Source organism: Myotis daubentonii, chromosome 4 (genome assembly GCF_963259705.1).
Source record: "Myotis daubentonii chromosome 4, mMyoDau2.1, whole genome shotgun sequence".
Lineage (NCBI taxonomy): Eukaryota > Metazoa > Chordata > Mammalia > Chiroptera > Vespertilionidae > Myotis > Myotis daubentonii.
Window position 1 is genome coordinate 109,836,902 of NC_081843.1, and position 26,886 is coordinate 109,863,787.

The window sequence follows — 26,886 nt, forward strand, 5'->3', positions numbered from 1 at the left end:
CTCTCTCGTCATTGATGTTTCTCTCTCTCTCCCTCTCTCTTTCTCTCTCTCTCTCTCTCTCTTCATCTCTGAAATCGATTGCCCTGACTGGGGAATCACTCATAACCCTGGCACGGTGAGATGTGAGGACTGGAAATCCCAAGGCCAGGCAAGCTCCTTGGTAGGGTTTGGGTGTTTTGAAAGGCTGCCTCTTTCAAGTTTGTTTTTTTGTTTTGTTTTGTTCTAGTTTCTTTGTTTATGATGTGTGGTTGTTTTCCCTCGAGGCCATGGCTAAACGGCCCTCTTTGAGAATTATCTTCTGGCTCATAAAATAAGGAAAACCTTGGGAAAACTATTATGAAATCTACCCCCAGAGAGATGAGGTGCCTGTTGCCGGTTGACATGTATTACCTCTTGAGGATGTCTGGGTTGTCGTAGGTCAGGTAGCTGCGGCCGATGAACTGAGGGATCGCGATGGTTTCTGTGATGGCTGAGGCAGAAGAGAAAACGGAAGTTACATGGCCGTGGCTCTCCTGACCCAGCACTCAGCCACGGGCAGGGAAACACACAGAGGGCAAGAAGGCCAGCTCCTGGGATCGGGACAGTTAACAACTTGTCAGCTCCTTCCTCTTGGCCAGGTTTGGAGCTGCCTGGCCTGAAGGCCTGGGGTTGGCACCTCCCTGCTGTCCCCTCCCCCAGGCTGGCGTCACTGTGAATGCCCTCAGCACTGCTGAGACGGGCTTGATATATGCTGAAACTTGAACCTGCCCAGTTGTTCTTGTAAGCCTAAGAGCCGGTCTCAGGCCATGTGGGGAGCAGCTGGGGGCACCCCTAGATGTCCTCCAAGGGAGGCAGAGGAAATAACCCAACAAGCCCACCGAAATTTCCCTATTTGAGGCCAGTCTGCCCCAAAACCCTTTCAGCCATGACCGCAGGCGATGGGCCAACGATGAGGTCTCGAGGCCCTGACGTGTTTTTACAAATCCCCTCCAGTGTCGCACTTCCTAAGCTCTTCACCAGAACGTCCTGAAGCAGCAGGGAGACTGGAGAAAGGGGAGGGCTGGTTATTCCCATTCTTAGAAGAGGAAACCAGGCACAGACATCGGCAAGGATCTGCCTGAGGTTAGAGGCTAAGAGAGCAGCAGGGCAGGAACCAGGCTGATCCCGTATTCCCGGTTCTGCTCCTCAGCCCACCCTTCACATTCCAGGACCTCAGCAGCCTGTCTCCTGCCTCTCAACTTGCCTTCCCTTTGTTTTCCTGAGAAATCTCCCTTCTCCACGCAGTTGGCACAGGAATAGGTTATGGGTTGTGTTTGGTGTCAAAGATTAGCGATAACTTAGGAGGTGCCACCCAAAGGGATCACAGCATCTCTCTTTCCTCTTTAGAAAAACACAGAAGTGACAGTTGAAATAATTAAGGTAGAATGAATCTCATTTTCAAACAAATGTGCAAAACAAGAAGAACAAGTCTGCTTATAAAACAAGTCAGAGTTCCACAAAATATGTGGTTGGTGCAAAAAAGACACCGAACTAAGGATTCTACACCCAAGAGAACATATATCGTTACTGGACACTACCAACAACCAGGAAAGTTGAAATGTAGCTTCTAAACATTATTTATTTATTTATTTATTTATTTAATATATAGTTGTATAGATTTCAGAGAGGAAGGGAGAGGGCAAGAGAGATAGATACATCAATGATGAGAGTGAATCACTGATCGGCTGCTTCCTGCACGTCCCACACTGGGAACTGAGCCTGTAACCCAGGCCTGTGCCCTGACCGGGAATCGAACCGTAACCTCCTGGTTCATAGGTTGATTCTCAACCACTGAGCCATGCCGACTGGGCTGAACATTTTTTTTTTTTAAAGAGAGAGATAACAGCCAACTCCAAAATCCAATGGCATTGGGCCCCCAAGAATAAGTTCCTATGTTGACACGTCACCTATAGCATGTTCCTCAAAACCTTTTCATTAAAAGTAAAAATTTTAAAAGGGAAGAAACAAGAAAAGCAAAGGAAGAGAAATAAAAGCTTTAAAAGTAATTTCTGAGAAACTGCTCTCTGAAGCAACGTAGCCCTGGACGGAGCCTGCGGGCCCAGAGGACCCATTAGGGCCAGGGACAGAGGAAAGCCTCATCTGTTAAACTCCACAAGCCTCCCCACCTTCCGGTTAAAGTGGGAGGAGGAGGAGGGGGAGGAAAGGCAGGAAAGGAGAGAGGAGAAGAGAGCAGGATGCAAAATAAAAAGGCCCTGAGGAGTGGGGGATGAAGGGGCAAGCTAGAGTGAGGAGAGGGGAAAGGAAATGCCAAGAGAGAAGGAGGGGGAGGCAGGAAAAGAAAGGACGCCAGGGACGGGCAGCCCCGGGGCAGGGAAAGGACAGGGGAATGGAAAAGGCAGAGCGCGGAGAGGACAGACCCAGAGGGCGGACATGGAGGGCCAGGGGAGAAACAAGACAAGAAACTGCAGGAGAAGCCCTGGCCGGTTTGGCTCAGTGAATAGAGCATCGGCCTGTGGACTGAAGGGTCCTGGGTTCGATTCCAGTCAAGGGCACATGTCCGGGTTGTGGACTCGATCCCCAGTAGAGAGAGTGCAGGAGGCAGCCGATCAATGATTCTCTCACATCATTGATGTTTTTATCTCCCTCTCCCTCTTGCTTCCTCTCTGAAATCAATAAAGATATATTTAAAAAGAAGAAACTGCAGGGGGTACCTGGAGCTGAGAACGGAGAAGAGAGAACAGCCAGGCAGATGGAGGCATCTTCCCGGGGCTGCCCATGACCAACATGCCCCTCTGGGTTTGGTTCAACCTCAGGTGGGAGGTGCAGGCAGGGCCTGGCCTGTCCTTGCTGCTATTGGCCATGGACGTGGGCCGGTGGCCACTAGCTAGGGCTCCCCTGGACTCCTTGAAATGGTCAGGACGTGTTTGTCACACGTCTGCTCTGCACACGGAGCCTCTCAGGGGTCTGTTGAGGCCCCTGCTCAGGAGCTCAGCCCATCCTGAGGCCCAGTGGGGACTCAAGTGCATTCTCAGGGTGGCTCTTCTGGGGAGAGGATGCCCGCCACCCTCCAGGGATGGCCAAGTCCCACACCGCTCCCCCGGGGACCCCTGTGTGTGGTGGCCTGCACGTTCCCGAGCTGGCCACGCCTGCCTGGCACCGGCCCAGATGCTCCCCGTCTCTCGTAGGACTCACTGTACTTACTGTTGAGACAGTAGTTCCCACACTCTGCCGTGTGCCAGCATGAAACAGAACAGGGAGAGTCAGAATCTCACAGGCATGTAAACCCCCGTCTCTGTGCAGATAGGGAACCAGCGCGTTTCCCTCTGACGCCTCGCAGAGGGCCCCGCTCGCCTCCCAGCCCCAGCTTCCTGGGGGGTTGGGGGGAGAGGGTGGGGTGGCGGTGGACCAAGAAGACGTGAATGATAAGTTGTCTGACACCTCTGAGGCTCCCCGACCTTGAACCGACAGTCCTCCTTTATGCTAAACCTGGAGTAACAGCTCCTGCTAAAAAGTGACTTACCTTGTCCGTCAGTGATTATTACTTTGCTTGGCTCTGGGCTGCGTGTGAAAAAGGAATGATAAGCCAGCCAGCTGCCTCTTCTCTCTCCAGAGTGGAAAACACCAGCCTCGTTCCCACCCCTGCCCACCCCCCTTTGCAAGACTCCAGAGCTCTGGTTATGGGCGGTGAGCGAAGGGCAGGGGAACCGTCCAGAAGTGACACCACTGAGTACAAAACAGCGACAACACACCCGCACTAGTCAGTGTAGACATGTAGGTAGACATGCGCCTTCTGTCCTCAAACGCTGGGGCTGGAGGTGACCATCCAGCCCGCGGGCCCTTCGTGGTGTGTTTAAATATGGCAAACGGGATTGCATTTAACCGGACCCTTCATGTCTACGTTGTCACACTGCCTTTTCCCTGTGGCGAAGCCTTGCTGATGCATCTGTTGACATGTGTTTTGGTCACTTCCTCACATTTATACCGAAAAGCTTGTGCCGTCCGAGGACACATGGAAGTGCTCCACCCCAGTGAACGGCAGCCGCCAGGCCAAGCACACTGTCCGCCCGGGACTTGCAATTCCCTGCAGACTAGACAGCGTGAAGGGAGGAGCTGGGGTGTTGCCATCTAGCTCCTTTGCGCAGTCACAGGAGGAGCTGGGGTGTCACCCAGCTTTCCCCACAGCCAGGGCTCCGCTCAGCACCACCCTGACATGTGGCCGTCCACCCGAGGACACGCTTGATGCCCCGGGCAGCTCCCCATCCGGGCTGGGGCAGCTCCAGGAAGCAGACTCTGTGGCCACAAACAAACAAACAAAAACCTGCTCTACACCGAAGACCAGCTCCTGGGCTGAACAGCAGCCGTGTTTCATTGTTTAATCCTAAACCACCCCCAGGAAAGAAATTCCCGGCGGTGGGCATCCTTTCTTCCTTTGTGTTTCCATATCCTGGGTTTCGTAAAGCACGGCCTATACTTGCTGGAACCATTTTTCATACACTGGGACCGAAGAATATTAATCCAAATCAGACCCAACAATACGGCGTGGGATCTACTAAATGCGACATGAAGCATCCCAAGTGTTGCGTGTGTGGTAGGTCCATGTAGATCAGGCCGGGTCCCGTGTGTTAGGACCTCGCATCCATGAAGAGCGCATGCCTGAAGCCCAGCGTGGCCTCCGTGGCTATGGGCGTCAGTGGTGAGCGGCATCAGCTCCCCTGCTACAGAGAAATAGCCCCATCTAGTGGCCAGCAGGGTCCTACACCGCCTGAGTCCAAACTTTTCAGTAATCCCTGTCCTATCCCTTCCCCAAGCAGCTGCCTGTGAGCTATCGGCTGGGAGAACCCAGGACAAAACAGCTGCATCCTACACCCGTGTCTGGGATGCTCAGGGCATAACAAAGGCTCTGAGAAGTCCTGCAGAAGAGAGAGCTGTTTAACCACATTTCCCCAAACCTCTTTGGCCACAGAACACCCCCGCCCATTTTGTGCATGTGAATGTATGTGTGTCTGTCTCTGTGTGAAAAACAGCCATTGATATTCCTTAGAACTTAAATTCTTGCATGCACTCTGCGAAATGCGGCTCCGACTTCTCAGTAACTTGCTTGGCTCTAAGAGCTGTGAGGAACTGGAACGTCCGATGGGGCACATTTGGATGAGTAGAAAGAAGAAGAAATCTCTAAGGCAGGGGAGCATTTGTTTTGAGGAGGGAGGCCTTGTTGACACCCCTCGGGTGAGATGAGAAGCGGGGCTCAGGATGAGAGTGCTGAGGTTTGAGGTGCAGGAAGGCACCTAAGAGGGAGCGCCCCGAGATGAAGCTGAGGCGACCACCAAAGTCAAGGCTGATGATTTTCTCAGGACCTGAAATCGTGGCTGCGAGTCCGAGAGCCGGTGGGTTCCCGAGGCTGGGAAGAGCGGCCTCATTTTGGCAGCTGCTGCCTCAGGGAGCCTGTGATGCCCCGGGGGCCCCTGAGGCTCAGAGGACCTACATGCCCACCTCGGTCAGGGTCAGGCCCTCCTGCTCCTGAACCTGACGTCTCAGGGACCAAGGGGGCCCCCAAGACCTCTGCGATGGTCAGGGGGCCTAGCACTTCCCTAGGATTTGTCCGAATTTTGGGTCCTAGTCCCTGTCGCCCGACCAGGTCCCAAGTGGATTCACCTGCCTGTCCTCACACACCCTGCGCCAGCTAGAGAAACCCGATACCACATTCCTGATGGAGAAGGTGCCCCTGGGTGTGGACTGAATGGGCCTGGTGCTGGAGATTCTCCCCACGCTGCTCAGTGTACAAGGACGGGCCTAACTTCCTCGGGGAACAAACACCGGGGTCTTGCTTCTGAAGCATGACCTGGTCTTCAGGCTGGAAAAACCCGAATCTTTACATGGACGAGGCTATGAACCACCGTGCTGGATTAGGCAGGGTTTTCTCTGGCCATCAAGATAGATTCCAACTATTCATGTCTTTTAAGCTAAGAATTTGCCCAAACTTTGAGAATGTTCTTTTGCATCTTTACAGAACAGTGAGAGTGGCCCACTTCCCAACGTTGCCATCCTGACCTGGGACTAGACCAGTGATGGTGAACCTTTTGAGCTCGGCGTGTCAGCGTTTTGAAAAACCCTAACTTAACTCCGGTGCCGTGTCACATATAGAAATTTTTTGATATTTGCAACCATAGTAAAACAAAGACTTATATTTTTGATATTTATTTTATATATTTAAATGCCATTTAACAAAGAAAAATCAACCAAAAAAATGAGTTCTCCTGTCACCTATGACACGAGTGTCATAGGTTCGCCATCACTGGACTAGACGCTTTCCCCAGGATGACAGCCATCTGTGTGCCTGCTGAGGCCTGGGAGACGCGCTCTAAGCAGCACTAGGCTGCACCCAGAGCCCCATTAATCCTCGGAAGCCACATAACGGGAGAGGAAGGTGTTTGCAGGCCGGGCCTCCCCTATGTGAACTCCCCACCCCCCCACCAGCACTGGCAGCAGCTGCCACGGTGCCAGAGGGCCATCTTTTTCTCAAGGCACAAGGAGGTAACGATGTAAAAGGGGGGCAGCTGGTGGCTCCAGCCCAGTGAGCTGCAGAAAGAGGCCTAAATGCCCCCCAGGTCCCCTGCCACTGTCCGCTCCTGGGACCTCACCAGGTAGCCCAGACCTCAGCGGAGATCTGCCCCTTCATTCTGGTAAAATGTGTTTCTCGTTGAACCTGAACCCACAGTTACCAAGCTATACACCTGAGCTTTTCATACCTTCTTGGTTGATGTTCTGTAGCAGGAAGCGAGGGTTAGCAAGGTCACACATTACCCTGTCCTTCCTCGAATTCCCGAAGCTGCTGACTGCTCACGGAAGCCTGGCCTTCACGCACTGACCATTGGCGTTGGTGTTTAAGGCAGGAGCCAGCTTGCCCTGCCTGTGCCGAGGGGAGGCCCCGAGATTCCAACACTGACCCGTGAAAGCCACACCCCGTTTCTGAGTGAACGGGCCTCTCTGGAACTGAATCTCGCCAAGTGCACGCTGTTAGCTAACCAGGGATTCCCTTGTCGGGATTCTCCTCAGGCTCGTTCACAAATGGGTCTAGGACTTTTCTGTGGGGGGTTATTATAGAGTGAGCTATGTTAATGCACATATTTCATATGATTTGCTGTGCAGGTTTCAAAATTCATTTAAGTATAATACTACTGAATCTTCCATCTGGCCACTTGGCATCTTTCATACTTTCATGCTTTCCAAGACTCCTGAAAAACAACTCTACCCTCCCATACCCCGAACCATCTGCCCCAACTTCCAGTTTCCCTCTAGGCTCTCCGTCCGATGAAAACCAGGAACCAGAAACACACACGGAAGACAGCACACGCCTTCACTTGGGCGGTGCTGATGCCTCTGGACCTATCCACCTTTTTAAAAATTAGTTCCTAAACAGTGAGGCCATCCTGACCCCTGAACAAGAAGCTCCCCATGGCCCAAGGTGATGCCCGTATGAGGGCAGGCTGCCTCTGACACCCCGGTCCCGCCTCCCTCCACCCAGTACTGGGCCCTGCTCCAGCTCTCAGACAGGGCAGGTTAGAAGCCGAGCACTAGCCCTGGCTGGTGTGGCTCAGTGGATAGAGCACCGGCCTGTGGACTGAAGGGTGCCAGGTTCGATTCCAGTCAGGGGCACATGCCTGAACTGCCGGCTCGATCCCCAGTGGGGGGCGTGCGGGAGGCAGCCGATCAGTGACTCTCTCTGATTATTGATGTTTCTACCTCTCTCTCCCACTCCTTTCCTCTCTGAAACCAATAAAAATATATTTTTTTTAAAAAAGGATAGCCCTAGTGGCATTTCCATATATTTAAAAAAAAAAAAAAAAAAAAAAAAGGCCGAGCACTCAAATGGGTTTTTATTTTTCTCACCGATAGCAATAATGGCTGGTGCTGGTTGAGCGCCCACTCGGCATTCTTCCATGGAATATGCAGCGTCTCATTGACCCCGCACACCCTCTGCATTAGATACTATTGCTATTCACAATGAGGAAACTGAGGGACAGGGGAGTCTTAAGTGGCAGGGAACATAGCACGCTACAGAAGGCTATTAATACTTTCTAAGTACCTTTCGTATTTTTCTGTATTTGGTAAGATTTCTTTACTATAACGTTCATAAATGTTTAGGCAAAACATTTACCAGCCTATGAGGATGGGCTCTGGGGGTGCCTCAGGTGCAGGGGGGTCCTGGAAGCCCCCCTATATTATGGGCTAAACTTTTGGATGCTGGGCCATGAGGGGATTCTCAGGGAAGGGGCCAGGGCAGTCGGGTGGGTAGCTGTTTACCTCCTGTTATAGGAGGACCTCAGCATTCTCATCGCTAAATAAGTATAGCAATTTATATGTGATTAGCCATTGACTATGTCACTGAAATCGCTGATGAAAATAACCAGGCTGGCTGGCCTGCTGTCACCAACAGTCCCCTCCCCACCCCGGCCCGGCCCCAGCCCGGCCCCAGCCCGCGTACCTTGCTGGCAGTGCAGGCCCTCGAAGCCCAGGGGGCAGTCACACTCGTAGCCCTCCTCCCGGGGCCGGCAGCTGCCCCCGTGGGCACAGGGGCCCGCCACGCACGGGTGGGCTGCGTTGTCCACGTTCACGCCGCGGGTGAGGTCGTGCCTCACGTGGATGGCGCGGTCGTTCAGGGTGATCTGGGGGAGAGAGCGTAGACAGTCAGGGGCCCGGGAAACACTCGGGGTGTGTGAAGGGTCCCTCGGCCACTGACCCAGACCACGCGCAGCGAGAGCTTCGGGAAGAGGAGACAGGGGCCGGTAGCGGCCTTCGTAGTCCTAAGTGCCATGATGAGGGAACCGACGTGATGGCCGGGGCGCGTGGGGGCTGTGCTGCGGTCTGGAAGGCCTGGTGGCTCGGAGCTCAAAGACAAGGCCCAGTCCCTACGAAGCGGGGTCCCCACCGGGCTGCCTCTCAGAATCGCCGGGGACTTTTAGGAAATAATTAACACCCAGGTCCACCCAGATATCTGCGTGAGAATCTCTGAGGGTGCGACCAGTCATCAGTAACCTTTCCAGGCTTCCCGGTAGTCCTGAGATGCAGCTGAGGCTGAGACAGGGAAGAATCCAGAACAAAGAACCGACACGGAGTGAAGGCTCAGGCGAGGGTGGAGGAGCGGCTTCTCACTGGACTGCTCTGTTGCCTGACTAACGTCCTGGGGTACTGCCTCAGGCTCCATCAGTGGGGCCCTCCCAATAGTCCCACCTTCTCTTTTTTTTTTTTTTAATTTTTACCCAAGGAGATGTGTTATTGATTTTTAGAAAGAGACGAAGGGAGAGAGAGAAAGAGAAAAGAACATCGAAGTGAGGATGTGAGAGAGAAACATCAATTGGTTGCCTCCTGTATGCACCTGACCAGGGATTAAAACCATAATCTAGGTATGTACCCTGCTCAGGAATCGAACCTGCAACCTTTTGGTGTACAGGATGACGCTCCAACCAATGGAACCAACCAGCCAGGGCCCCCAGCTCTTGCTGGCCTCCTTCCCGGACACTCTTGAAGTCCCTCTACAACCCCTTCCTCATCATTAAAGAAAAAGAGGAACTCAGCTCACATTCCCACCACTGCTGGGCATGCTCACTGGGGCCAGAGCGCTCCAGGCCCCACCCCCTGTTCCCTGCAGGGGGCTCTGGAGAAAGAGGAATTCTAGGAATAGCTTACTGGGCTCCCACCCCAAATACATACCCCCATTGTTGCCAGCCCTTGGCTCAGGCTGTGTATCTACCTGAGCTGTTGGTGTTCCATGTGGGGGAGGCTTTGCAGAACTCAGGGAGAGAAAGTGCCCCAGGACACCCCGCCCTGCAGGGGGTCCAAGCAGTTAGCAATGGCATTTCCAGCCACTAACCCCCATTTCCACAGGCTGGCCTGGTCCTGAGCTGGGAGCAAACTTTCCTCCTCCTGAATCTCAGAAGCTGCTGGAGAGCAGCCAGACTTTCTCCATAACCTCCCCCTTTCATGCCGCGAGTGAAGGGCTGTGAAACTGTCACCATAGCTGAGGCAAGCCATTCACCGCACCAGTCGCCACAGGATACGGTACAGCCAAGGCTTTGGCCAGGACCTGGGAGGGGAGGGAGGCCTTCCCCGGAGTGGACAGGAAAGGGCTGTGTGTGCTGTGCCCAGGAGGGGGCCTGCGAGGGTGGGAACCCTTTTAGCGCCTCAGCTTGCTTCCCAAGTGAGAATTTCAAACACAAGATTAAACAAGGCCAAACCCAGTCACAGGGTAAGAGGGGGTATAATGGTCTGAATTGAGGTGTCACTGTCACCACCGTTTGCAACAAAGGGAAACACAGAGGAGTCAGCAAATAGTGCCTGGACCCCACACTGGGACACCCAGAAAGGCTGAGCCCAGGGGCCCTTCCCAGCTCCCAGGAGCAAATCCTGGTAGGACCTACCTTCCCTGGGCCTCCCCACATCAGGTTTTTAGGGTCAATGGCCCACGCCCCAACCCTGGTGGCCAAAGGAAAACTGGACGATGCTAACACCCAGGAACCCAGCATGCTTCCCTTCAAGTCCCTGTCCCCCAGGGTTTGGGGGCCTGGAGACCTGGCTGGTGAGTCGCCCTGCATGTCTGCTGCAGACAGAACTCCCTCTTCTCCTACCTGAGAGTCATGGCAGGGCAGCCCCCGGGGGAGGAGGAAGAGATGAAGATGAGTGGGGTCCATGCCCCGTGTCTGTCTCTAGCTGAGCAGTTTCCTCCTGCACCTTCTATGGAAGGACTCTACGCTCTTGAGAACTGGGTTACGTGATTGAAGAACTGGGTTATGTGACTCATGAACCATTGCTCAAGTGGGGGGTGGGGAGGGGCAACAAGAGTTGGTTCTTGCCTTCAGCAAACTGCCTGGTAAGCTACAGAGAAGCGTAGAGCCAAGAGTTGCTATTAGATCCATTCACCTCCTTCCCTTTCGTGGAAGCTTTGGAAGCGACCTGGTGCCAGTCCCAGGATATGTTTGTGGATTTGCTGTAAAAATGCATCTTCCTCAAGTTGCGTTCATGCTACATCTGCTGGGCACAGACCCAGGAGCGGACTGAGACTTTATAAGACATGAGGTTGGAAAGCTTGCTGTGAACATTCTCAAATGAAATCTTAAACATGTCAAAACTCTCTCAAAATGTCCCTGGGTGCAGCGGGTTGAGCACTGGTCACAATTCTCAATCCCACTGTCTGGAGTCAAGGTCACACAACAACCAGGAGCAAGCGAGCCCGTCCGTACCTTCTGGATGCTCCCGCTGAAGGGCCTGAGGATGCCCGACTTGTTCTTCACCTCGTCGTAGCTGGGGACCCCGCCAATAAAGATATCCGTGTTGCAATTAATCTGCGTGAAGCCGCCCTGCCAACAGGTGAAACAAAACATGGTGTAACGTTGAGAAAAGATGGTCAAGACTAGCACATGCGCCCTCGGGTCCCCTGGAGACCCATCAGGACAATCTGTCTTCATGTTGGTCTGACGCTCACAGGGCTTTGCGTGGCCCCTCACCACCTCGTTGGATGTCTGTAAATTTCATAGCCTCTCTGAGACTCAGGGTCACCATCTACAAAAGGGGAACTGCAGTGTCTACCTCACAGATGCGGATGCGTCACAGCAAAGGGGTGGATGCTCAGCCAGCAGGACCCCGCCCCCTCCCACCCCCCCAGGTTGACAGCCTCCACCCTGTCCATCTCACATGGGGCACACAGCCTGCGATCTCAGTGAAACGGGAGCAAGAGAGACACGGACCACTGCTGGACAGGAGCCTTCGGAGCCTGGGAGTGGCTCGCCCTGCCTCGTCCCGACCCCTGGTGCCCCAAGTCTGGGTCTCAGACGGAAGCTGCCGCTGGCCATGGACGGACATGGAGCGTGAGTGGGAAGTGGACCCTGTGATGAGCCGCTGGTACCTGGGGCTGTGTGTGACTGACTGGGCACAGTGTCGCCCCTCCTGGCACTGAGCTGGACACGCACCCCTCACTCAGCATGGCTGGCTAATGTTATATTCAGGTGCCACAGCTCTGCCTTCATCAGGTCACAGACTGAATTGTCTCTGTCGCTAACCTTCAGGCCGTTTGGGATTCTTCTAATTCCCAGGGAGGTTCGGGACACCCCTTCTCCCCCTGCTGTCCCCGAGGTGGTTCCCAGACACGTGTGTCTTTTCTTCTCTCCTCCACCAAATACCTCTGTCCCCACCCAAAGTCTCTTTTCCTTCCTTTTTATTTGTCTGCCGGTCCATTTTCTCAGCAGAACATCCACATTCACCATTGCCCTCTTTAAATCTTGCAATGCACAAAATAAAGTCAAACATTTTTTTAGGCATCTGTACATTTTTGGGGTGTGCAGAATCCCAGTAGGTTATAGCTTAAAGCAAATCTCTCCTATCTCTTCTTAAAAATGTCATTTTCCTTCGGATATATCCTTGGAAATGAAATCAAGTTGTAAACTTGAGTAGAAATTCAGGCCACGAAAGTACAATATAAATACTACTAACAAGTAAAGCTAAACAGTGCTGACCCTATGCCAGGGACTGCTGTGTGTGACATATATCAATATTCTAATTTGCACAACTCCATGAGGTAGGACTATTATTACCCCCCATTATATAGATGAGAAAACACAAACTCAGAGTCTGAGATCACATTACTGGTAAGTAAGGGGAGCCAGATTTTGAACCCCGAAGTCTGGTTCAGAGCCCACAGGAACAAAGGGGGCGGCCGGCAATGCTTCAGGTGCTGCACTTGTATTAGCTCACTTAATCCGTGAGCTGCCCTGTGAGGCGTCTAGTGCTATTGTCCACGCTCACAGCTGAAGAAGAGAAAAGTTAAGTAACTTGCCAGGTCGGGGGCTCGGGCGTAGCCCAGGCAGCCTGGCCCTGGCGTCCATGTGCTTCGCCACTTTGTCACCAGGACAGAAAGGAAACAGCCCCCCCACACCATCAGGAGCACAGGTGAGTCCTTACCTCCGCCATGCCCTCCACCACCTTCTGCTTATCCACCTGCAAGATGCCGCTCTTCGCTGTGCGAGATACACGCAGCTCGTGCCAGCGGCCGAGGGCGAGGGGATCTTCACTCCTGTGGAAGGAGGGAGACTGAGCGTGGGTTAGCATCCTCCGGGTTATGAATGCTGTTCATCGATCGGCTCCGATGACACGGATGCCAACCTCAGCACCTCACGCTGCTCGGCAAAAAGAAAACGATCCTTCCTACTTAGTGGACACAGCAGTGTTCGCCCCACTTATCGGACCCCTTCACGGTGGGAACGTTGCATTCATTATCTTATTTATTCCTTACGGCGGGCCTGAAGCGGGGTAGGAGGAGCCTTGTTTTCTAGATGAGGGGTGGCAGGAGGGTAAAATGTGATCATTGTGGCACACAAGCCTTGAAGAAGAAGAGTTATACGGGCTGTGGAGTAAAACAGAGATTCCTTGGTGTACTGATGTCTTCCAGTAACCACTGAAATACATAGAAAATAAAATGGATGGATGGATGGATGGATGGATGGATGGATGGATGGGTGGATGGAAAAAAGGAAAGAAAGGAGGAAGGAAGGAAGGAAGGAAGGAAGGAAGGAAGGAAGGAAGGAAGGAAGGAAGGGAGGAAGGAAGGAAGGAAGGAAGGAAGGAAGGAAGGCAGGCAGGCTAGATGTGGGATAAAAGCCAATATAACAAAGCATTAACTGTGGACCATAGGAGGTGGGTATGATGTTCACTGTACTCTCCTACCAACTTCTACGTTAGAGAGTTTTCGTAATAAAACGCTGGGGCAAGGACAGGTTACGTGTTCTCTGAGATGGTGAACAGGATTAAAAGTAGTTTAAAAATTCAGTTTCAAATTCCAGGTGGAAGCACTTGGAGTTTAAATGAAGCTGGTCAGAGTCCTGCACATTGCTTTTTACAGGGCGGCGTACGAGGAGTGTCCCCACGCGTCTGCATGGCTACGGCGCGGTCCCTGGCCTCCGCTGCAGCTCCAGCTACTCTGGGGTCCCGGGCGACCGCCGGGAAACCATCAGGAATACCAATGCGCCCCGTTACTGAAAGGTCGTCACCCCTTACTTGGTTTTTCGCTCCGGCAAATGCTTTTGTGATTTGTCCTTCGCAATTAGGATTTAATCGCCTTGGCTAAATCAATAGGCAATAAAGCACCCAGCGGCACTTCAGCTGGCCCGTGTCCACACCGAGGAGCGGCGCCTCGGTCCTGCTCTCACCCGCAGAGGCCGTTTCCTGCAGATACGCCGCTCGCTCAGCCCGGCTGTATCGATCACGGCCGTCGCTGGCTCCTCACAATTGTTCCCATTTTTGAATCCAGCTCATAATGAACTGGACCACCGCACCCTTTTCCTCAAGGTAAAAGGCTGCGGCCATTCCACAACCTCCCGTAGGCCAGGCTTTCACAGCATTTGCTTAACTGAGCAGGACGTCTTTGGAATGGTTTGTAACATAAATCTCTCCCAAAGGGGTGTCTGCAACCCCATCAGTGATCGCAGTGGTCGGTTTGCCCTGGAGCCTCCTCTTCCTCACCCCAGAGACTCAAGGATTTTGTTTCTAAGCACCTTTCCTGACAGGCAGGAAAACAATAACTTATTATTATTATTATTACTATTATTTTAACATATTTTTATTGCTTTCAGAGAGAAAAGGAGAGAGAAACATTCATGATGAGCAAGCATCATTGATTAGCTGCCTCCTGCACGCCCCCTACTGGGGTTTGAGCCCGCAACCTGAGTATGTGCTCTGACCAGGAATGGAACTGTGACCTCCTGGGTCATGGGTCAATGCTCAATCACTGAGCCATGCCGGTCAGGCGAAATTATTATTTTTTAATTAAGAACTACTCTTGTCAAAAGTAGGCACAGACTTAGGAAGAGCAAAGCTGGTCTTCTGAGGTCCCATGAATCTGACAAACACACCCCGCCCCCCCCAGCTTAGCTACACTGCTGAGGTGCAGGGAGCAGTCTGTCCAGGAGGGGCGCTGATGAGACACAACCCTCCCTGGCTCCTGCCAGTCATTCCTTATCCAGGACGAAGCCACTTGAAAGTACAAGGTGCTGTGCAAGGCGCCTTCCTTTCTCAACTTGACAAACAGTTCTTAGCGATCACTTAGACTGGTTGCATACTAATCATGTGTAAACTGAATCAATTAAATACCCCCCAGAGTTGTTTTGAAACACCAGTGTGTTTGCAGGACCAGGGGTACAAGCACGTCTGTCCGTCCCCCACGGTGGGAGGAGTCACTGATGGGCAGGGGGTCAGCCATAAGGGCAGAAACAAACTGGCCTTTTGAAGAATCGTGGAAATCCGATGCAGTGATTTCCCATCAGCCATGAACTATGACCAGCAACTCAGGGCTACGCATGGCTGTAACATCTCACCCACATGTTCTTTCTGGAAAATGACAGCCCAGCAAGATGAGCGGATCGACTATGACCTGCAATCACCTTCAAAACAACAGCAAGCTCACTGATTCCCTGCTGCGGGGCCGCTCGGAGGCAGGGCGTCCGTGAGCCCCAGCAGAGAAGAGGTGGACACACGTGGCAGCGAGAAGCGTGGCCTCCGGGTAGGAGGGAGAAACTGCCAGGGGAGGAACACAGTTGAGAGCGAGACACAAACAAGAAAAATGTCTGCACCGCCCGGGACTCACAGAGATACAGACACGGCACTGAACCTTCGATCTGAGTAAATTCACACCACAGACCAGGTAGGTGAGGGAAAGTTCTGACAACTCAGAACCAATTCCGCAGACACCAGCCAGCACTCGAGGCATCGATTTACCGCCACGCGTGCTATTGAGCCTCCTCGGGCACACTGGTCAGCGAGGGGCCTTTGCACCTGCTGGGGACTCGTGTCAGAGCACGGGGAGCAGTGAAAGACTCGCTAAAGCGCAAGTCACCACTGAAGGAACAGCAACGAGGAAAGTCAAAATGCAAAGTGAAATCACCAAGGACATTTCTGTTCATTAAATTTCTGTTAATAGTTTTAAAAAATATATTTCAATTGATTTTTAGAGAGAGAGGAAGGGGGAAGAAAGAGGTATGGAGAGAGAGAAACATCGATATGAGAGCACATCATCAATTGGATGCATCCTGCACGCCCCCTACCAGGGAGTTGAGCCCGCAACCTGGATATGTGCCCTGACTGGGAACCGAACTGACAGCCTTTTGGTGCATGGGATGATGCTCAACCACCTGAGCCACACCGGCCAGGGCTCTGTTAGTACTATTTTACTGGTCATCGTTTATTTGCTAAGCGCCCACCAAATGACTCTCGGGGCAAGGTGCTGATTCATTACAACTCATCCCATCTCTGCTGAGGGCACGGTGTGACCCCACATGGAGAGGAAGGCTGTCACTCCCCCCTCCCCCGCTGAGCAAGCCCGTTTTCCTTAGCTTCAAGCAGAGAATCGGCACCTCTTGGGCAGCCATGTAAGAAAAGGGAGCCTTGCAGCAGGCCAGCACGACGGACAGGAAGCCTGCGATCTGTATGAGTCAGGAGAGGTTTCGGGAAGGATCACTGCAGGGGACACAGGGAGGTCACACACTATGGAATGACATGCACCTTTTCCCAGCGTGGCTGCAGTCTGGCTTTTCGGGGAAGGGGAGCCCCTAAAGCTCTCAGCCCTTACCTGAGCACAGCAGTCCCGGAGCCACAGTCAAAGCGGAACTCCACGTGGCCCCCAGCCAGGTTGATGGACAGGAAGTCTCTGCTGCCCGTGTCGTGGCTGTACAGGAGGACGCCATCACCCGAGTCCGGCCGGAAGGTGATCTCAAACTCCATGAAGGACAGGTACCGCCGGGGCTCCAGGGGCCAGGGCGTGGCAGCGTAGGACCTCAGGGACTCTCTGAACTGAGGAACGGTCAGGGTGAAAGCTGAAGAGACAAGCATGTGGTCAGAAACCCCTCCATAGCAGAAGTAGCCGTGTTCTTTTCCCCTGGGCACTACCCCGTGGTGAGGTGGGTGGGCTCACTGAACTCTGGCCAGTGGCATGAGGCTGGGAGCACCACACCTATGCAGGTGGGGCCCCTAGAACTTGCCTCCATCCTCCCTGTGTTCCCTCTCCCCCCCGGCTGGCTGGACGCAGGATCAGAGGACTGTGTCCCTGAATGACTGCGTGGAGCAGAGGCCAGCCCACCACCGCCAGCACCTCCAAGCTCTGTAGCCATGTGAACTGTGAGCAAGGATCGGCCTGTATTACGTTAGGCTACGGAGATGCGAGATGGCATGTAACAGACTCACGTATCCCAACTCCTCTGCCCTCTTCTAGGTGGCATGAGGTTTTTTAAAAAATATTTTTTCATTTATTTCAGAGAAGGGAGAGGGAGAGAGAGATAGAAACATCCATGATGAGAGAATCATTGATCTGATGCCCTCCTGCATGCCCCACACCAGGGATCCAGCCCGCAACCTGGGCATGTGCCCTGACTAGGAATTGAACTGTGATCTTCTGGTTCATAGGTCGATGCTCAACCACTGAGCCATGCTAGTTGGGTAGTGACATGAGATTTTACATTATACAGTGTTACAAAAACTTTCTCCAGTAAGGCATCTTAAGTCCAAATCTCAATCGCTGGTGGAAAAGTTAAAACACATTCAATTCTGTGTGGTTTTCCAAAATATTTAAACATTTTCCATTATTACATATGTGTATTTGTGTGTGCACATGTTTCTACATATGTATACATATGTGTGTATGTAATTGATTATATATTTTTTATATAATCAATATATACGTTATTGAGAGGTGGGATAATTCAGCAGAGCAGTGCAAAGAAAATGACACAAGACCACTCTCGTCCCATCGCGGGGTTGATGTTTCTGGGTGTGTCTTCCCAACCTTCCCTCCGAAACTCTCAGATAATCTAAGCAGCGTGAGCTGACAATGCTCTGAACTGAGCCTGAAACAGGCCACACAAATATAAGCTCTTCAAAGTTGTCTGAGGGCCAGGAGGAGCCCCCAAAACCTGACCCGGGAACATCTTAAAATGAAGTTTGGTTTGACACCTACACTTTAAGACACTCCACCTTAAAGAAAAGAAAAAAGATTCTCCCAACCATCCCGGGAAGCAACGTTAATCCCAGAAACACATATGGGCTTTGCTCAAAGTACACCGATGGAAATTCACATCCCCATCAATTAACAAGCAGATAGAAATCGCCATCCACTTGCTTCTTTCTCACCATCCTCGCAGTGTCGCCCTTTAAATCCCAGGGGACAGAGGCAGATGTAGTTGTCAGCTCTGACGGCCGTGCAGGTGCCGCCGTGGATGCACGAGGTCTCGTCACAGATCCCGCTGCTGCACTCGCCTAGACGTAGAACGGATCACATAGCTGCTTTGTCGCCAGCCAGCCCAAGGCCCCAGCGCTGGCCACGCCACGGCTCAGGCTCTGCACAGACACAGTGGGGCTCCCACTCCTGCTGATTCACACCTCCCACCGCTGCACCAGCCTTCTGCATGCGTGGCACCTACGCTTCCTTTTCACTGGGTCCTCGCTGTTCTTTCTGAACAGCCACAGAGACTTTAAAACATGGTGGACACAACAGATTTGGGGGCAACTGACGCTGACAGGGATGGCCGAGTTGTTTTTGCATTAATTCCTCTCTCTGTTGTTCCCGCGAGAGAGCGATTCAATCCCCGCAATGTGAACAGAGTGAGGATGTTGGAAGTGTCCTAAGTTGTGTGGCCTAGTTACCTAAAGCGCTGTCTCCTGCTGGTTGGACGTTGCATCAACCAAGCTCAGCACTGAAGGGGCTCAGCGGCCACGTCTAAGCTTATGAACTGGCCTCGCTCAGGGCCGCCTCAGTCTGAGCAGCGAGGGGCAGGGAGGCTCCATGAGGCCTCAGCATGTGACTTCAGCAGCCCTGTTTCTCCCGGAACTTTATGATCTTATGAGGGAGAGAAAGTGGTCGCAAGTAAAGGTGCTCACAGGTTCAACATCAGGTGGGCTGGTTAGTTCTCTTAACCAAACACATCAGAGAGGCCCAAGGAGGGTGCACTTGGTCATTTTCAAGGGCAGGTCACCAGATGACGCAAACACAGCCCCCCACAACTCACCCCCCACACCCACCTGCACTCACCCCCCACACCCGCCCACACCAAAAAGGCACCCACAGGGGCACCCCTGCCCACCTGGTACCCACTTACCCACATCGGCCCCACCGAGGGCTCGCCCCAGGGGCCAGGGCCGCATGTCCACTCTCTCCCCGTTCACTGTGAGCGACTGCACGCAGCCTTGAAAGCCTCGGTCCGTTCCTGTGGCTCTGACCAACCAGTAAGTACTGGGAGCCCCACCGAGATAAAGAGGCGTCCGGAAGGTGATTTTAGTGTACTGGCCCTTTAAGAAAGAGGAAGACCATGATTCACGAACCAACACCCAAAGCCAAAAATGCAACTGGTTTTAATGAGGGGCATGATCAGGATGTAGCTTACAACCACCGTATTTATCTTTAAGACCCGGCCCTGCAGCAAAATTAAACCCGTGGTCACCGCAGGAGACACAGTGAGCTTCTCGGAGGGCTGTTACGATTGAGGATTTTGGAAAGCCTCGAAAGGAGGGGAGGGGAGCAGAGCCAAGAGCAACCCAGCAGGCTGTGCACCAGGCTGGGCCTCCAAAAACAACGTTCTCCTTCCAGTCCTGACACCAACATACTGTGGACCTCGGAGGGGTCACAGGGCTGCTCTGTGTTCCGAAGGGGATCATACTTCGTGTGTGTGGACGTGGGCTAACATCTACCCTCTCTGTGTCCTGCTCACCTTTACGCTACATCCTGCAGGAAACACTGGGAGGGGCGAGGGATTAGCAAGCAGATTTTGTTGCAAAATATTTTGAAATTTGCTCATGGATAGGACGTTTGTTTTATTTTTTAAGTGTTATTACAGTTAGGTGGAGACATTTCCAGTTTTACTGCGGACCACAGCCTGGACCGCAGCTTGTGAGGTTGTAAAACACAGACCTGAACGTCAGGTGGGACGAGATGAAGGCACCCGTGGCCACACGCTTCTGCGATTATGGAAATATCTCATTCATGTGGATGAATGGCTACATGGAAGGGGGTTGGGAGAAGGCACGCTACCAGACTCATAAAATGCCCAGAAGTTAAGCCACTGAAATGTCTTCTTTATCCTTTATACTTTTGTTACCAAAAAGTAGAAGATTCAATCATGGTTTTATCTCTGCTAATCTCTATATATATAAAAGCCTAAGTGACCGTTCAACCAGTAGCTATGACATGAACTATACCCAGGGGGCAGATGCTCAATGCACAGGCATAGAAACATGGAACAGACTGATGAGTCTCAGAGGGAAGAGGTGAAAGGGGGAGGGCAGGAAGAGATTAGCCAAAGATCTTATATGCATACTATGGAACAGACTGATGAGTCTCAGAGGGAAGAGGTGAAAGGGGGAGGGCAGGAAGAGATTAGCCAAAGATCTTATATGCATACTAGAGGCCCCGTGCACAGATTCGTGCATTATTAGGGTCCCTCGGCCTGGCCTGCAGGGATCGGGCCAAAACTGGCAGTCTGACATCCCCCAGGAGGTCCTGGATTACAAGAGGGTGCAGGCCAGGCCAAGGGACCCCACAGGTACACTGGGCCTCTAGTGAACAGATAAGACCCCTTGGTAAACAGTACATTGACCATGAGCTGGGCAGAGTTAAGTACGTGCAGTGAAGCTTAAGGATTAATTGTTTGCCAGCCACCGACATACTGCTCTGTTACAGGGATTGGGAGCCCTGTTGGCTTATTTCATCCACATCCTCCAGATTCACTCCTTCTGGATCCCATATCCACCCTCTAGCCCTGCTCCCTCACCCAGGACCACGGCAGGGGCCTGAGAGCTCCCTCCCTTTCTCCTTGGTGGCTGGTTCCTTGGAGGCTCCATTCACAACACCCCAGGTGACAGTCTTCGAGCCTGGCCTTTACCTGCTCTGAGGAGGGCTGCCTTCAGGCCCCTGGAGCCTGCTTTGCCTGATTATGCAGAGAACTGGGATTGCCCCCGAGTTTGCATTCCCCCAGCACAGCCCTTAACAGTTTCTAATGAGTGCAGAAGTACAAAAATCCAACCTGCTGGCTTTGGGCTGGAGTCACCCGGAGGTGTAAGGTGTCCTCAAGCTCCCCTGTGGGGTCAGGCTGCAGTCGCACCCTGAAGAGGTCCACCTGAGAGCTCACCTGTGCCTACTTTCGCCCTTCCCCGTCCATCTCTCCCTCCCTTACAGGTTCTTATGGCAACACTACGTTCATGCACCATTTGCACAAGACTCCTTCTCTGGCCTGTCTCTGAGGAACTCTAACTTAAGACAGAGTCATTTTCTCCCCACGGCCGTTTATTCAACATTCCACATCTGTGGTCCTGTTCACACAACTTGCTTAGCACGTCCTGGGAGTAGAGAGACAAACGTTGCCCTGAGTACCCATACAATTATATGCTTCTTGCAATTAATTCTCACAGTATTAAAATCACAGACTCTTAGGATTAGAAATAATATGAAAACTCAAATAGCCCAAACTCCCGTTGGCTTCTGGATTCCTTGAACATCCCTCCCAATGGTTCTGAGAAGTTTCTTTTGGAGCACCCCCTCAGACAGGGAGCCATCTCCTGAGAAAGTCCCTTGCGCGTCTGTACACCTGTGTGTGATTAGGTGAAGCTACAATTGGCTCTCTGTGGCTCACCCGTTCAGTGTCAGCCTTGGGATCACATAGTAATCCCAACACTTCCTCAACACTCTCCCTTTGACTCTGATGAAAAGCTACCCTCCACACCTTCATCTTCTCTTCCCCACACTAAACAATGCTCCTTCAATCAATCATTCCAGGGACTTCAAGTCATCTTCCTGTTTCATTGACTGCTTGTTGCACATGCTCCAGTTTTTCTGTAAACCTCTGAGAGTGTGGTCACAGATCTGAACACAATCCTCTTCGAGGATCAGTCACCATTAGAGCTCTGGAAACTATACAAATAGTCACCAGAATAAAATAGAATTATCACTTCCCGTTTTCTAGATGGTATGCCTCTATTAATGTAACCTATTATTTCATTAGCTTGTTGTTACTACATGGTTCTGTTTATTAACCTTCATAGAACCTCCTTGCTTTAAATCTTACACCATTTTCAGAGGTGTTGTTTCTTCATCCTGTTTTCATGTTAGTATTTTGGACCCAAATTCAAAGCTTCTTTATTCCCATCAAACTTAATTTTAATCATATGGACCTATTGTTCTGGCATGGATGTGACTCTGTTGTTCATTTATTCTGTCTTTTCCTTCCTTAGAAATGTATGCATAAGTGATCTCACTGGATTCACAGTCATTATCTTGAATTTCTGTTCCTTTGGAACCATCAGGGTCCACATTACCAGGGCTCAGCAAGGCATGGCCCTTCATTTAACATGTCTCGCCAGCACAGAGGAGCGAAGAGCCCAGGCAGGAAGGAAGCTCTCCACAGATACACAAAGGCCTTCTTGCTACATTTTCCCTCAGAGAATACGGACAGCTGACTGATTGTAATTACAGGTTCGGTTCCTTGGCGGGTTGCTAACCCAAACTGTTTATTCCAAACACAGTCCTAAAATTGCCCCAAGCATGACAAATATGTGAATACCTGGGCGATTTGCTGAGTAGCCCAACGGTTAAATTATTTCACCACTTCCTATAATCATGGTCCCCAAAAAGGTAGATGAATGGGCGATTCCTGCAGATTGAACCAAGTGAACCTCTTGGAAGTATTTCCTAAAGCCGCAGGATGGCGACACCCCGTCTCAGAAGCCAGCTTCGCATCTGGCACTGATAGTGGCTCTCCCTCTGCCCCGGGCCTTCCTGTCCTTGTGGAGAAAGAGCCTGTCCCTGGGCGCCCACCGCGATGTTGCTTGCAGATTCCGCTCTCCTGGGTGGACGGGGGATGGATGTGTGCCCTGACAGTACCGCTGGGGTGGCGAGATCCCACAGGAGCCCGAGCCCTGCCAAATGTGCTTCTGCTCTGTGGTGGGCCCTCAAGATGCCTCTGGTGGTGCCAGGTGGGTGGGCAGGGCGTGCGGAGACTCACCTGGGACTGGCCCGTCACCGGCGTGTTGTTGTTTAGCTGCAGCAGCCCGTCCAGCCCATCTCTGTAGAGCATGACCGTGTGCCAGGCCCCTAGTTTGATTTTGGTCTCACTTACGATGATGGCAACCCCAGTTCCACAGTTAAACCTGCGGAGGAGGAAAAGGAAAGATCCTTTGATCAATCAGCTCATTGTGTGTTCGGGTCCCACAAACATCATCTCAGGCTGACGGCCTCTCTGGGAGCCAATGCGCTCAGAATTAGGTTTACAAGCACCAGGGGCAGCTTGAATGTGTGCACGGAAGAGCTAGGGCAGTGATGGCGAACCTATGACACACGTGTCAGAGGTGATACGTGAACTCATTTTTTTGGTTGATTTTTCTTTGTTAAATAGCATTTAAATATATAAAATAAATATCAAAAATATAAATCTTTGTTTTACTATGGTTTCAAATATCAAAAAATTTCTATATGTGACACGGCACCAGAGTTAAGTTAGGGTTTTTCAAAATGCTGGCACGCCGAGCTCAAAAGGTTCGCCATCACTGAGCTAGGGCTTGTTCTCTGGGACGACATCTGTCTAGTCGGTCTGGTTATCTTCAATCTGCCCACATGTGGATGCTCAAGAAACACTTGCTGTTGAATGAATGAATGGTTGTCAGGTACCTGATTCTGCAAAAGTCACCTGGGGCCCTGATGCTCCAGTATTTACTAAACTGGCCCACGTTCACCTTATGCACACCATTCCCTGTCTACAAAAACCCATTCTGGCCCAGCCTGCATGGCTCAGTGGTTGCGTATCGACCTATGAACCAGGAGGTCATGATTCATTTCCAGGTCAGGGCACATGCCTGGGTTGTGGGCTCGACCCCCAGTGTGGGGTGTGCGGATCCAGCTGGTCAATGATTCTCTCTCATCATTGATGTTTCTATCTCTCTTTCCCTCTCCCTTCCTCTCTGAAATCAATAAAAACATTAAAAAAAACAAACACCATCTGCATTTACTTTTTTCACACTATAAAAATGGAAATATAACATAAGGTGGCATTACAGTATCTGTGGGCTTTGGGCGGAGTTACCTGAATCGGAGTGAGCGTCGGATGATGGCCAGGGCCATGAAGTCGCCCCGCTCATGTTCGCTCTCCCCACAGTAGAGCAGTAAGCCGTCCTCCGCCTCTGCCTGTCGGATGAACAAAAGCCACGGGGACCATGAGCACCGCCTGGTCCGTCACACGCTACCTGGAAACACTCATGAGCCTGAACCCTGAGCGTTCTCCTGTGCGGGCCTACCAAAGGGACAAGCACGTGGAGCCCAGTGACTCCCCAGGTACCTGGTCCCAGCACCCCGACGGCAATGGCACAAACTGTGTGAGGAATGTCAAGGAGGCGACAAAGGGGAGGCCGCCTCGTGTTCGACCTGCTCTTTGTTTGTTCCCTGGACCCACCAGCAGAGCCTCAGGGAAACCGCGGCAGAGACCAGGGCCACGGACAGGCTGCTCTTGTCTCATCAATGTTCTTCTCTCCAGCAGCAGCCTGTGGTTTTCCTTTATTTTGGTTTTTACTTCCCTCCCTCTGAGAAGCATGCAAATCTGCTCCTCCCCTTCTCTCAGGGGGACAGGACAGTGAAAAGAGCCCATCTGACAGGCTGGTTTGCTTTCCACCCATGCTGGCTCTCCTGGAGTGCGACCCATCATCTCCTGGACACTCAGCATAGCAACCACGCCCTGGCCGGGTAGCTCAGCTGGCTGGAGCATCGTCCTGATGCACAAGGGTTGCAGGTCCGATCCCCGCTCAGGCACACACAGGAATCAACCAGTGGGTGCATGAATGAGTGGAACAACAAATCGGTGGTTCTCTCTCCCCCTCTCCCTTCCTCTCTTTCTAAAGTCAATTAAAAACAACAACAACACATTGTGACCATGACCTCAAAGGGGACTCGTTTCCAGGTCTCCAGACATTTTTGTGTCGTCTGAGATACACAGAAGAACCACTTTAAGCTGAAGTCGCGACTGGATTCTATCTGCAGATGTTCAGAGCGGAGGGCATCTACTGGCCTCACTCTATGCCAGGGAGGCACATTTCAGCTTTTATCTGTTCCGCTACAGCCGCAGCAACGAGGGCAGACATCTGGTCTCCCTTTAAAAGCGGTTTTGGAATGAGAATGCATTATGCCTTCTGACGTCCTGGCCAGGGAGGAGCCCCTGTTATGAGCAACATGGCTGGGACCCAAACCTTCCCTCTGGGCACCCTCAGGCCAGCCACCTGCACAGTTGAATAGCACACGGCACCCACCCCCTCACTGGCGCCCTTGAATGTGTGAATGGGCCCGTCGTCCCTGCTACACCCTGGGAACGGGTTTCAGGACAGGCTCTGTGTCATACTGACCTTTGCTACTTACCTCCCAGGCCCTCCCTCCTCCCCTCCTCCCTCCTGTGATAGGACGTCCAATGGACACTCATCAAACAAGGAATCTCTCTTACCCTGAATTCCAGAGTGATCTGAAATGCCTGATGGGAGTTCTTCAGAGGGTCAAAGGTTACATAGGAGTGGCCGAAGAACTGGGGGAACTGTATAGCAACATCTGAAAAGAGGAAAAGACAACACGGAAACAGGCCGTCCCCCCTCTTCTTCTTCAAATGCAAAAATCAACGCGCGCCGCTGCGTGGGGGTCCCTGAGTGAAACCACCCATCGGCTCAGCCTCGCTCACTCTCTTCTTCTCTCTGCTTGTCACACCCGGACTCCGCGCTGCTGGGGACTCTGAGCTCCTGGGGTTCTCAGGGAGAACCTGGCCTTTGGAGACTGTCGCCCGCTTCCCTACACAGGAACGGTGGCTGCCTGATCCCCGGCGCCTGCTTTGCAGCGGTGCGTCTGCGCGCTGCACGTGGGCTCCACTAAGCCCTTCCCCAATCTGCATGCACATGTCCCGCGGCACTTTCTTCAGTGGAGCTGTGATGAGAGGAAAGCCCACTCCCCCGAGGCCACCGGGGTGACTTCTTCATTGCACCAAAGGTATTCCCCGTTGGCACACTGAGAGGAGGGCTGCTCTCTAACTAGACGCACAGAGTGGACTCATGTTTGCCCTGTGTAGCTTATGTAATGACTTATGCAGGGAAGAAGGGGCTTATCTTATGCCCAACTGGCGTGGCTCCGCGGTTGCGCATCGACCTATGAACCAGGAGGTCACGGTTTGATTCCCGGTCAGGGCACATGCCCGGGTTGCGGGCCCGATCCCCAGTGTGGGGCATGGAAGAGGCAGCCAATCTATGATTCTATCTTATCATTAATATTTTTATCTCTCTCTCCCTCTCCCTTCCTCTCTGAAATCAATGAAAACATATTTTTAAAAAAGAAGAGGCTTATCTTAGACAAAGGGTTAGAAGAAACCACAGGTGGACAGCAAACCTGCCCTCTGGTTTCCAGTGGGGCCAACCCACCACCGTGTCCTTGCCCCACTGAGGGCCTACCTTCTGAGCAGCTCTCACCGCCTTTGCCCAGGTAGCAGTGGCACCGTGAGCGCCCCCAGGTGTAGTCATTGGCACAAAAGCTGTCAATGGGGCAGAGAGTTTCATCGCACGGCTTGTCAAAGAGCCTGGGCATCGCAGGCATGCCATTCTTTCCTTCTCTCTTCAGCGGAGTGGGTTGGGGAGCCACCGGAGCCGGAGGGAGAGAGGCTGGAGTCGGGGAGACAAGCCTCGCAACGGTCTTTGGATTTGATCTTGGCACAAACTTGGATTCCACCAACACTTTATTCCCTTCTTTGGTAGCAGGAAGTGGTTTAACCTACAGCCAGAAAAGGATTGAGAAGGCGCACCAGGAATTAGACAGCCTTATTATGATGGATGCCTAATCCTTGAAAACACGGTCACTTTTGATACCCCGGGATGTAGGTGGGG

General features: G+C 52.3%; 1 protein-coding gene across 2 annotated transcripts in view; it reads right to left on the bottom strand.

The window, feature by feature from the left end:
• EGFLAM (EGF like, fibronectin type III and laminin G domains) overlaps positions 1-26,886 on the bottom strand; it is a 129,776-nt gene that overhangs the window by 14,842 nt on the left and 88,048 nt on the right. The window contains exons 9-20 of one of the 2 annotated variants that reach the window (XM_059694912.1): positions 26,458-26,773; positions 25,473-25,573; positions 24,072-24,172; positions 22,998-23,142; positions 19,104-19,293; positions 18,139-18,264; positions 16,586-16,829; positions 12,928-13,039; positions 11,214-11,330; positions 8,462-8,642; positions 3,181-3,204; positions 391-469 (exon numbers count right to left, since the gene is read on the bottom strand). In XM_059694912.1, coding sequence (XP_059550895.1) covers positions 391-469; positions 3,181-3,204; positions 8,462-8,642; positions 11,214-11,330; positions 12,928-13,039; positions 16,586-16,829; positions 18,139-18,264; positions 19,104-19,293; positions 22,998-23,142; positions 24,072-24,172; positions 25,473-25,573; positions 26,458-26,773 — 1,736 coding nt within the window. Of the gene's footprint in view, positions 1-390; positions 470-3,180; positions 3,205-3,499; positions 3,588-8,461; positions 8,643-11,213; positions 11,331-12,927; positions 13,040-16,585; positions 16,830-18,138; positions 18,265-19,103; positions 19,294-22,997; positions 23,143-24,071; positions 24,173-25,472; positions 25,574-26,457; positions 26,774-26,886 lie in introns of those variants that run through there. The other variant, XM_059694913.1, reaches the window with a different exon arrangement.